The 12765-nt window shown below is 40.5% G+C and overlaps 1 protein-coding gene across 7 annotated transcripts in view; it reads right to left on the reverse strand.

Moving 5' to 3' along the window:
* The window catches only part of Tbc1d5 (TBC1 domain family member 5), a 436877-nt gene that overhangs the window by 112178 nt on the left and 311934 nt on the right, over window positions 1-12765 (reverse strand). For all 7 annotated transcript variants that reach the window (XM_075980962.1, XM_075980961.1, XM_075980968.1 and 4 more), the window contains one exon: window positions 2641-2747. In XM_075980962.1, the coding sequence (XP_075837077.1) occupies window positions 2641-2747 (107 nt within the window). The remainder of the gene's footprint in view (window positions 1-2640; window positions 2748-12765) is intronic.

Genomic DNA, 12765 nt, shown 5'->3' on the forward strand with positions numbered 1-12765 from the left:
TACTGCTGGGAGGTGCTAGATATGCTACCAAGGCAGAAAAGTAACTATTAATCCCACCCAGCTGGGAACCATGCAAGCTACAATAGGATCTAGGCTGGCACAAAAAGACACAAACATGGAAGCAACCAAATACTTTCTGATTAGATTTAAGACTGACTCCACAAGACAGAGCCAATAACCTGTAGCTAGATAGGACTTGGAACCCAAGAGAGATCATACTATTGTTCTGTTAAATGCACATGCTATAAAATGGGTCATGAATGACATTGATATGCCTATTCTAAACTCATCTGAGAAGTTTCTTCCTGCTGTAGATGGTGATTAATGTGGTGTATTGGCTGAATTTGTATGTCAACTTGACATTAGCTAGAGTCATGAGACAGGAAGGAGCCTCAGTTGAGGAAACACTACATAATCTCTAGCTGTAAGGCATTTTCTCAACTGGTGATGAATTGTGAAGGGCCCAGCCCATGATGGATGGTGCCATCCCTGTTCTGGTGGTCCTGGGTCCAATCTATAAGATAGCAGGCAGAGCAAGCCAGAGGAAGCAAGCCAGTAAACAGTATACCTCATGGCCTCTGCATCAGTTCCTGACTAACTGTACTGCTACGTTTGAGTTCCTGTCCTGACTTCCTTCAATAATCAACAGCAATATGGAAGGGTAAGCCAAATAAACCCTTTCCTACCCAACTTGCTTTTCTGTCATGGCATTTTATGACAGCAGTAGAAACTACAATTAAGACACACGGATACCCACAATTAGTCAACAAGTAGAGAATAAGAGACGGAGGAGTGCCTAGACCTAAATGGGATCTCCCTATCTCACCCTCTTCTCTAAGGCTCAGGGATCATAGTAGAGCAGGGGATTAGGGGGCAGAAAGAGTAAGAGCCAGAGGTGGGGGATGACTATAGCAAAACAGTGTTTTCCAGATGCAGTGTCATAGCTGCACATATGAACAGCACACATACATTCTGCACATGCACAAGCTGACAAAATCTCCACATGGAGGGAAAGGTGAGCAGGAAGGCCATGTTAGCTGAGGAGCTATTGGCAATGACAACTTCTGGGGAAGAGAGCCATTTGTCTTTATGGGTGTGAAAGCTGGTAGCTGACAAGGCTCGAGGGAGTAGCATCACAGGGAGGAGTACTTGGGCAGCACAGATGGACAGGACGGACTGAAAACAAAAAAGGACACAAAGTTGGGTGAGTAGGGAGATAAGGGTAGATCTGGGAGGAGTTTGGGGAAGGCAGTAAATATGTACAAAATATATTATATGAAATTACCAAAGAATTAGTAAAATATTATTTAAAAACAATAGGAAATTGAAATTTAACTAATCTCCCACACTCTGCTCCTAAGAATTCCTAATGTTGAGCTGACAGAATGTGCTTTAGCTCTGGAAATCAAAACTCATCATGGATTAGCAACTCATCTTTGCAACTTCCATAGCTACCTGATCATTCTGTGGAGATTTTAGTTACAGAGTATATATAACTTACATATATGTACAAAGATAAAAATAGAAATACGAATAATGGTATTCATAAGCCATATCTAAAAATGGGTACTTCCTTATGCAAAGAAATCAGATTGTATTTTGTTGCTTAATAAAAATTGCTTTGTGTAATAGAAATGCTATAAAGGTTAGTGCTTCTATAAAAAGCAGATTAGGCATAAGGGAAATTCTAAGACAGAATAGGAAATAGACTCAAAGATAAGTTAATGTCAGCAACTACAGAGAGGTAAAAGATCCTTTAGAATCAGATTGCTATTAAACTTGGACACGCAAGATGAACAGGCAGAGCTTTGGCAACAGAATTCACAGACAGACTGACTGACTCAGAGACAGTTTGACAACTGCCAACATGACTGTTGGGAGTATTTCCAAAGAGCCAAAGGCTGGGATTACCATCCAATGCCTGGCATTCTGACACTTGAATTTGAAGCTTTCTCTATTACTCTTCATCCAATATTTGTGTTTGGCTCAAAAACAGCAAGGATTCACATTTTTTTATATCATTAAATGTTCTTATTTTCAAGAAATATAATGTTAGTTGTAAAAGAGCACACTTTTTTTCTGTGAAATATGAAGAAATTTTGATGAATTGCTTTACATTCAAATAAAAAAAATCAGTGTTGAGGTCTGTCTGAAATTTTCTTTCTTTTTTTTTTTTTAAAGATTTTTATTTATTATGTATATAGGTTTCTTCCTTCATGTATCCTGCAGTACAGAAGAGGACACCAGATCCTATAAGGTTATTTATAAGCTCTAAAATATATATCCATATATATACTCATAATACAATTCAGTGTTCCATATTGTGGTAAGTTCTTATAGGCCTTCGCATGGCTTTTTTTTTCTTGATCGTCATATGGCCCAGAAGCCCTACTGGAATAAGTCAGCCCCTGTGATGGGATCAAAGATAGTGAAATCTGGCTGTAAGAAGCAGTTGTGTAACTATTCCCTTAAGCTAACAGGAAAACAGGAGGTGAAGATGACTTGCTGAGGAACATGGCACTGGCTAAGTGCGTATTCTCAGGACAATGCCCACTAAATACAACTTCTAACAATCATTAGGAGTTAAGTCAGATGGAGAACTTAAAATTATACATACACATTTCCCCAAGAAAAGCTTACCTTTGGGTCTCTAAGGAACAGAGCTTTAAGGATCAGTGAGTGTATGTCTCCGATGAGTGGATAATGCATCAGAAGGCCGAGGCAGGTCTGGTAGTTACTAGAAATTACTAAATAAGAGAGAAAAGGGATTCAGACACAATATTGTTTGTATGGTGGATATAAGAAAATAACTGAGAGTCAAAGCAAGTGATGCAGTAACTCAGGTGATTTAACACAAGTCTGTCTGAGGAGAGTTCTTCCACAAATGCTCTCTGGATCACTGCATCTCACCTACAATCTAACACAGGTACCAGTCAAAGAAAGAGGTACAGACCCAGTCCTGGGTAGTTGCACCATAAATAGATTCTTAAAAATATGTTGTCATTCACATAGATAGCTACCTTTAGCTTTGCTGCTGAGAAATTAGTAACAAGAACCTTGTAAATGGGGAAGCAGTTGAATGTTCTAATATAATAGCACTCACCTTGGTCACTATGCTTCATAGTTCACACCATGCTCTCATCCTCTTATATGAGTATCACACAACTTAAAACTAAAAATACAATTTTCTACAATTATTGGTTTTTCTAAAAGTAAGAAGAAATTTAGAACTATCTATACAGGATTTCTTTGGGGAGGAAAGTGAAAATCTTCCATGATCAGCTTTCATTCTGCAAGCTGTTTTCAAATCAACCTAATTATGGGTACAATTATTAAACACACCTTTTAAGACCGGTCTGTGTAAACTATTCCATTTCTTATCTGTCTGTTAATGTAGTTATAGCTGGCCCATTAAGGACACCTGTTTTGTGAACTGCAATGACTGCAAGATGACTGTGTGAAAATTTCCTATAGTTGTAACTAAACCTTATTTATTAATACATTACTTGAAAAATGTCCCACAGGAAAATAACTTTCATTTAAGGGAAATAAGACAAATAAAATATTGATTATAATCAGGAAAATCTTGATCTTTAGATTTTTTGTCCTGCTGCTGAAAAAGATACTTCTTGAGGAAGCTCTCTACCATACTCCCTCCTGAGAGCATTGTGGGAAGGAGACTGGATCGGGCAGAATGAGGAATCCTATGCTGTGTATGGAACTGCTTTATCTTCTTCATTTCCACTGCTGGTCTGACAGCTTGTAATTTCACACATCTGCCTTCATTTGTAGAGCGCTCACTTACCCTACCTGCTCTCTGTCTCTGCAGACTCCCCTTATTTGTTCATTTCTCCACATTCACATTCCCTTCCCCATTGCCATATTTTATCTGGAAATTTAAAAAGCTAGGATATAGTAGTACAACGTTTTAATGTGCAGTTTTCATTTAAGGTGAAGAAGTTTTTAAAAAAAAACCAGGCAATCAGTTGATCGGTAATTCAAAAAGCTATTTTCTCAAATGCTCTAATGATAACTTTAGTACCTGGACAGGAAATTACATTTACACATTTTGTAAGAGAGGCAGAGAGGTCTGTGGAACATATTTTGGCTGCAGTGCTCAAACTTGAATCTAGGGGTCCTATTTGAGTCTTCTTTAAAGTGGCCTGAAGTGACACTTGACGTCTGTTAGGAACCTCTTTAACAACTTTCCGATTTGATAAAACTGCTCGCATCATGCCATGCAATGACTCATTAAGGGACTGCTCTGAAATGGTCCCAAGCTAACACAGGACACAGAAGCCAACAACGAACAAGCCCTTGTTCTGGAGACAATCCATGGCATAAAGGCAACAACGATCTCACTGAGATGATGAATTCTAAAGGCTATGGGTCAAGAACACAGGCTCAGAACTTATCTCATGTTATATACACATAGGATATTTCCCCTTGTATTACACATGCAAAGGATGATATCTGGAGAGGGTAAATCACTTTCTCAAATCACACAGTGATTCCTTGGTGTAGCATGATTTGAAATTCAGGGTCTGTACTCTACGTAGTTATATAAAGCTGTTTAAAAAATATTGCTTTGAAATCAAATGATACAATGCATACAAATATCAACACTAAGTCTTTTAACATCATTACTCTAATACGATAGCTTAAGTACCCTGAAAGGTCAATCTTATTGAGTCTGTAGAACAGTTGTATATAACTGGGCATTATTTGGAAAGACTAGCACAATAATGCTGTTAACATACCTTTGACATTATAAGAATCTACAAAGTGTAGAAAGCATGACAATAACATGTTAAGATTATCCTTGGAGGACACATGAAGATGCTAGCAATGTTCTCGTGCATCTATTCATACACATCTATTCATACACTATTACATCTATGTACTATATACATCTATTCATACACATCTCACTCAACACTTTCTGAGCATCACTACATGCTGATCCTCAGACTACTGATATACCAAAACTAAGGCTGTAACAGCAGGGAAGACTTTCAACTCATACCATATACAAGTTACTACTGAAAAATCTGCATTATTCATCTGAACTTAAGTCCCACTTGGATAACTATGCCCAATTTATGGCATGTAAAAAAAATACAGAAGCTTGTTTAAGACAAGGTTGCGGGAATCTGACACACTAAGAGTTTAGTTCTGCTCCTTCTTTACCCCCTCCTCCCCTAGCTCTCATGTTCCCTTCTTCCTTTTCATAGCATGTGGTGTTGAACCTAGGACTTCATACATGCTAGGCAAGCACTCTACCTCTAAACTACATCCCCAGAAGTTTTGCTCTTTATAGTAATTTTTTGTTTAATACAAAAGATGAACGCAGTATTTTTCCTTATCCAGTGCTTATTCTACCAAAGCAGGTTGCAGTGACATGGGTAATTTTAACCTTCCCTGAACCAGCTCTTCTCAGTGTCACTTAAGTATTTTGCTTTTAAAGCACAATGACGCATTAACACATTTTGTTCAAATGCACTCACTGCACTTTTTATTAATTTACTTTCCAGGTTTTTTTTGTTTATGTTTTTGCCGTATCACTAACCAGCTTATACCACCTGGCCTTAAACTCACAGAAACCCACATGTTTACAACTCTGGAGTGTTGGGATTAAAGGCATGCACCATCATAACTGATCACAAAAAAATGCCCTTCTTGTATGCACACTGGTTAAAGAAAAAAAAACCACAAAGAGCTTTCCTAGAACTCTTCGAGCTAGGTATCTTCTAATAGTACACAGACTTCTTTGAGGAAGTGCCAATAATACCAAAGAAGCCTCTGTACCTTTGCTGTCTCCCTGTCACCCCTTGTGCCCAGCATCTGTGTAGTTAAGTGTACCCAGGCTGTCACCCTAGTCTATCTAGAATGTCTCTAGCGAGGGGCACAGGCACTGTCTTTCTCAGTGTCTCCATCAAGCAGTACCGGTTTCACACAGAGTAAAGCTGACTTAGCTGTCTCTGTCTTTAAGTGGCCCCAACTATTCTAAAGTGGTCTGAAGAAATTGGGCTGTATAGCTTTCCCTGGAGAAATAATAACAAACGCAGTCAAATCAGTAAATCTAAGCAGAGATGTGATTACACAGAGAAATTTGAAAGCAACATAAATAAATACATATGTATAACTCACTGCTGGCTACCTATAACTAACATTTATGAATATTTTTCTTCAAATTTATTCAATTTTGTATGGAGACACAATTTCTCAGAATAACAAGGCAGATGGAAAATTACCAAAAACCGAAACGGCTTCCTGGAATGTCCTTAAATTCAGAATTACAGCTACCCCCTCAGGTACCAACAGCGTGACCAGAAACCTGCCATCATTGGATGTCCATCCCATAACAACCCATGCTCTCTAGAAAAGCAGCCTGCCCATGCACTCCCTTCCACAGATGAGACATGGTGCTGCACAGTAAACAGTACTACACCCAGGCCAAGGGCTCCTGACAGTCTGCTGAAATGAAACCCTTGGCCTTCACTGGTGTCCAATGTTTTCCTCCACTTTTAGCAGACAGCATTATGACAAGGGTGTCTATATATAGGAGAAAAAGAAGACACATTGCAGATGGCTTCTAAAAACTGTTTCAATTTCACAGAATCCACAAATAGACATTAAAAAATGTCCTTAACATATAAAAGCCAGGTGCAGCAAGTATTTGAAAACTGGCATAAGAACTTATATTTATATATGGATTTGGCATACAGAACAAATAATCAAAGACCTCATATAAAACTAAAAACAATGGGGACTGGAGAGATGTCTCAGTAGTTAGGAACCCTTACTAATATTGCAGTAGACAGTACCCACATTAGGTGGCTTACAAATTCTTGTAACTCTATCTCCAGAGAACCTACTGCCTTTGGCCTCTGTGGACACCTGAACTCAGGCGCACGTGCATGCGTGCACACACGCACACACGCATACACACATACATACATACACACACAATCAGCCAAGTCCTTTTAATATTGCTCATATATATATATATATAGGTATTTAGGGCTGACCACATGGGACATTTTTTATTTCATTGTGGTTACTGGGTCTTAATAATACTTTAGTCAGGAATAACAACTGTCAGAGGAAATAGATAGAATATGGATTATATTTTAGATGTGCAAAAAGGGAAGGGCCTTGCCACCATTTCTGATGACTTGATGTTGAACCCTGGGATAAACATGGTGGAAGGAGAGAAGTAAGGAGAGAAGAGAACTGTACTGTTGACCTCCTAATATATGACATGGTATACATGTGTATGCAGATAAACACAGATAGACACAGACACACAAACATATACATATGAAATATTTTAAAATAAGTGCTAACAGCATCATTTTCTTGTAGTTAGATTTGTGTATTCATTCATTTATTCAAAAAATATTAATTTAACTCCTGTTTGGTTTTTTAAAATACTGAGTTCAATCCTAAGAACAGTCTCAAATTTCTCTTCATATTCACTGGAAGTGAAGAATAGTGTTTGTAACAAAAAACCTGGCTGGTAATGGTGTAAGGATTGGGATAACTCCTTAAATAGAAATGTGTTGTAGGCCAGGGCTACCACCATCAATACCTGCAGGCAAACAGAGGTATAGTACTGAGTGGACACTGGGTGTTGAGGTCAAATGATGTGAAAGGAGAAAACTACATGAAAGTCTTATTGTGCACAGTGCACATCAAGCTATCCTCCAGACAGGTGGTAAAAGGATAAATGAACTATGGTATATAAGTCAACAGATAACAGTATTATTTAGCATTGAACCAAGTACCTTGTACATCTTAGGCAAGCACAAAGTAGAGGAACTTAAATACATATTACTAAATTAAGCCACTATAAGTATATAGCATTCTTGTGCTGGAGAGCTGGCTGAGTGGTTAAGAGCACTGGCTCCTCTTTCAGAGGTCCTGGGTTCAGTTCCTAGTACCAACATGGTACCTCACAGCTGTCTGTAACTCCAGTTCCGAGGGATCTGGCACCCTCACACACACGTCACAGACATCGAAGCATAGAAAAGTTTATGGGTTTCCAGAAAAAACAATGGAGACAACATATTGGACTCAGAGTTTCCAAGACAGAGAATGGGAATGCAGAGCATACGGGAATTTTACAGTTTCCTCACAATGGATGTAAAGCTTTCAGTGTTGTTCCAGAGCCATGCCTACCTGCTTCCTGCCATGATGACCATGGACTAACCCTCCAAAACTGTAAGCAAGACCATAATTCAATGTTTCCTAGATAAGAATTGCCTTGGTCACATCGCTTCATAGCAACATAAGAGTGACTCGGACAGCCTGTTGGACTGGCCCACTTTCTCTCCCTTTCGTGGCTCCTGAAAGCACACTTCTGTCTCTTCACTTGCTTCTGTCATTAGGTTCCAGCATGATAAATCACTGGTATTCCCTAACCTATGCACTTGAACCACTAGAAATGTGAGCCAAAATAAAGTTGTATTTATCAAAGTATCCCATGTCAGGTGTTTCTGAGTGACATGAGGGCTATTGGTTATAGGTGATAAAGACTGAATCATAAAGTCAACAATGGATTTAGGGTGATGCTGAGTAGTCAATGCCAGTTTATAGAGTCTAAGGAATGCATTAGACATATGGGATGGTTTTAGATGTGTGTAGAGGCAAAAGACCAATGAATACTAAAATTTCTGTCTTTTGCTATAAACTGAAACTTCTCTTAAGAAAACACAATGCAGGAGCTAATGAGGTGGCCTGGCGAATCAAATACTTAATGTATGACATTAGGAAAAGAGTTCAGATCCTCAATATAGACACAAAAGCTAGGTGGTGGTATGCACCTGAAACCCCAGTCCTGGGAGGTGGAGAGAGGTAAATCCATGAACCCAGTTGGAGAGCTAGTCGGGCTGAAATGGTAAGCAAGCTTCAGATTTAGTGAGAGAACCTGTCTACCCCCCCCCCCAAAAGGTAGAAAAAGCAATTGAAAAAAAATTGAATAAAATATACAATCTCAACATCTTGCCTCCATATGGGCAAGTAAACCCACACGTGTAACACAGACACACACACCAAACATGCACTAACAGATAATTTGATAAGTTTTCAAAGATTGTTAAGATAAACTACAAAGTGATATGGTGGTATTAGTAACTGAGAGGGTACAATAGTCTATCTCTGATGTGGTTATTATATTTTATGCCAGACGAGAGAGAGATGGAGTCAGGGAGTATATGACTATATGACTCCTTTAAAAACAACTGGCATTTTGATGTGGGATTCCCCTCTGTTAATAAAGAAGCTGCTTTGGCCTATGGCAGACCAGAATACATGTAGGTGGGAAAACTAAACGGAATGCAGGGAGAAAGAAGGCAGAGTCAGACAACTACCAACCAACTGCTGAGGAAACAAGACATGCAGAAAATGAGGTAATGTCATGGCCACGTGGCAATACAGACTAATAGAAATAGGTTAATTTAAGATGTAAGAGCCAGTTAGAAATATACTTGAGCCATCGGCTTATACTTTGACAAGCTTTGACGTGCACTGCCATGTAGTTTTAGAACTTTTATTTTTAATCATTGAGGTTGCTAAAGGTTTTCTAGAAAAGACAAGTTCAATCTGTATTTGAAATTCTGCAGCTACAGTATGATGCCGAACATGCTGTTAAGTGGAAACAGAAGCAGAAACTGTTGGGTAGGACAGATGGAAGCATTGCATACAGACAGCCAGTGGCTGGGGAGAAAGCAGAAAGCCAACACACAATAAAAAAGAAGAGCATGCTAGACCCAGAGAAGACAGAACTGCCACACATGGCAAGCCAGGTAATGGCTAAAACAGGGACTTTAGAACATTCTAACACATTCCAGCATGTTCTTCTGATTATAAATAAAAAACAAACAAATAACCCCCCCCCCCCCAAAAAAAAAACCAAGACAAGGAATGGAGCTCAAAGGTCCAAACATAAGAAAATAATTAGACTAAAATGGTTTGGTGAATACATTATATATGCACATGCACACACACACACACACACACACACACACACACACACAGAGAGAGAGAGAGAGAGAGAGAGAGAGGGAGAGAAATATCACACTTCTGGGAGCACAGGGGTGGAGGTGGGTTAGGGGGAAGGGGAGACAGGGAGAGAGAAGGGAGAAGGGAGGATTGGGGAGAGCTTAGGGAAATGGGATGGTTGAGATGGAGGAAGGGTGGATATGGGAGCAGGGAAGAAGACATCTCAACTAAGGGAGCACTGGACTGAGCTCCCAAGGCCCAGATGAAGAGCAAAAGGAGGGAGAACATGAGCAAGGAAGTCAGGACCGTGAGGGGTGCATCCATCCACGGAGACGTTGGGACTGATCTAATGGGAGCTCACCAAGGCCAGCTGGAATGAGACTGATGGAGCATGTGATCAAATTAGACTCTCCGAATGTGGCTGACAATGAGGGCTAACTGAGAAGCCAAATGATAATGACACAAGGTTTTCATTCTACTGCATGTACTGGCTTTTTGGGAGCCTAGTCTGTTTGGATGCATACCTTCCTAGACCTGGATGAAGGGGAGGCCTTGGACTTCCCTGACTTCTCTTAGGGCTGGAGAGGGAGGGGGAGGGGGGGAAAGTGGGAGGGAAATGGGAGGATGGGAGGAGGTGGAAATTTTTAATAAATAAAAAAAATCACACTTTACTCGTGTGTGTGTGTGTGTGTGTGTGTGCGCGCGCGCATGCACATTAGGTTACTTATTAAAAAGAAAAATGGAATTTAAACCATAAAACAAGCCACCATTACAACCACCATCTAGAAACAAAAGCATAAACAAGGAGGAAGTGATAAGAATAAAACTTTTGTCCCAGTCATCCCATTTCCCCAAATTCCCCCCATCCTCCCCCTCTCACTTTTCTCTCCCCATCTCCCCTTACCCGCCTCCCACCCCACCCTCAAGATCCCAATTTTTTGCCTGGCAATCTTGTCTACTTCCCATAACCAGGAGGATAGCTATATGTTTTTCTTTGGGTTCACCTTCTTATTTAGCTTCTTTAGGATATCAAATTATAGACTCAATGACCTTTATTTATGGCTAGAAACCAATTATGAGTGAGTACATCCCATGTTCACCTTTTTGGGTCTGGGTTACCTCACTCAGGATAGTGTTTTCTATTTCCATCCATTTGGATGCAAAATTCGAGAAGTCATTGTTTTTTTACAACTGAGTAGTACTCTAATGTGTATATATTCCACACTTTCTTCATCCATTCTTCCATTGAAGGACATCTAGGTTGTTTCCAGGTTCTGGCTATTACAAATAATACTGCTATGAACATAGTTGAACAAATGCCCTTGTCATATGGTCAGGCATCTCTTGGGTATATTCCCAAGAGTGGTATTGCTGGGTCCAGGGGTAGGTTGATCCCGAATTTCCTGAGAAACCGCCACACTGGTTTCCAAAGTGGTTGCACAAGTTTGCATTCCCACCAGCAATGGATGAGTGTACCCCTTCTTCCACAACCTCTCCAGCACAGGCTATCATTGGAGTTTTTTATTTTAGCCATTCTGACAGGTGTAAGATGATATCTCAAAGTTGTTTTGATTTGCATTTCCCTGATCGCTAAGGAGGTTGAGCATGACCTTAAGTGTCTTTTGGCCATTTGAACTTCTGTTGAGAATTCTCTGTTCAGATCAGTGCCCCATTTTTTAATTGGGTTAATTAGCATTTTAAAGTCTAGTTTCTTGAGTTCTTTATATATTTTGGGATAGGGGAGCAGGGAAGCACATATCTTAATTAAGGGAGCATCTTAGGATTGGCAAGAGACTTGGACCTAGAGGGGCTCCCAGGTGCCCAGGGCGATGTCCCCAGTTAGTTCCTGGGGCAGCTGAGGATAGGGAACCTGAAATGACCCTATCCTATAGCCATACTGATGAATATCTTGCATATCACCATAGAACCTTCATCTGGTGATGGATGGAGATAGAGACAGAGACCCACACTGGAGCACCGGACTGAGCTCCCAATGTCCCAATGAGGAGCAGAAGGAGGGAGAACATGAGCAAAGAAGTCAGGACCACAAGGGGTGCACCCACCCATGGAGATAGTGGGGCTGATCTATTGGGAGCTCACCAAGGCCAGCTGGACTGTGACTGAAAAAGCATGGGATAAAACCAGACTCTCTGAATATGGCAGACAATGAGGGCTGCTAAGAAGCCAAGGACAATGGCACTGGGTTTTGATCCTACTTCATGTTCTGGCTTTGTGGGAGGCTAGCCAGTTTGGATGTTCACCTTCCTAGACCAGGATGGAGGGGGGAGGACTTTGGACTTTCCACAGGGCAGGGAACCCTGACTGCTCTTCAGACTGGAGGGGGGGGGAGAGGAGTGGGGGGAGGGCGAGAGGAGTGGGAGGAGGGGGAGGGAAATGGGAGGCTGGGAGAAGGCGGAAATTTTTTTTTCAATTAAAAAAAGTTTAACTAAGAATTGTGGTTCCGTGCTCCCCTATCCAACCTTCCTTTATCCCGATCCTCCTGTTTCCCCAAGTCCCCCCTCCTTCCCTTCTACCTTTTCTCTCCCCATCTCCCCTAACCCTCATCCCACCCCACCCCCAAGATCCCACTTTTCTCCCCGGCAATTTTGTCTACTTCCCTTAACCAAGAGGATAACTATGTTTTTCCTTGGGTTCACCTTCTTACTTAGCTTCTTTAGATTCGCCTATTGTAGACTCCGTGAGCCCTATTTATGGCTAGAAACCAATTATGAGTGAGTACATCCCATGTTCATCTTTTTG

The sequence above is a fragment of the Microtus pennsylvanicus genome, chromosome 7 (assembly GCF_037038515.1).
Source record: "Microtus pennsylvanicus isolate mMicPen1 chromosome 7, mMicPen1.hap1, whole genome shotgun sequence".
Taxonomy (NCBI): Eukaryota; Metazoa; Chordata; class Mammalia; order Rodentia; family Cricetidae; genus Microtus; species Microtus pennsylvanicus.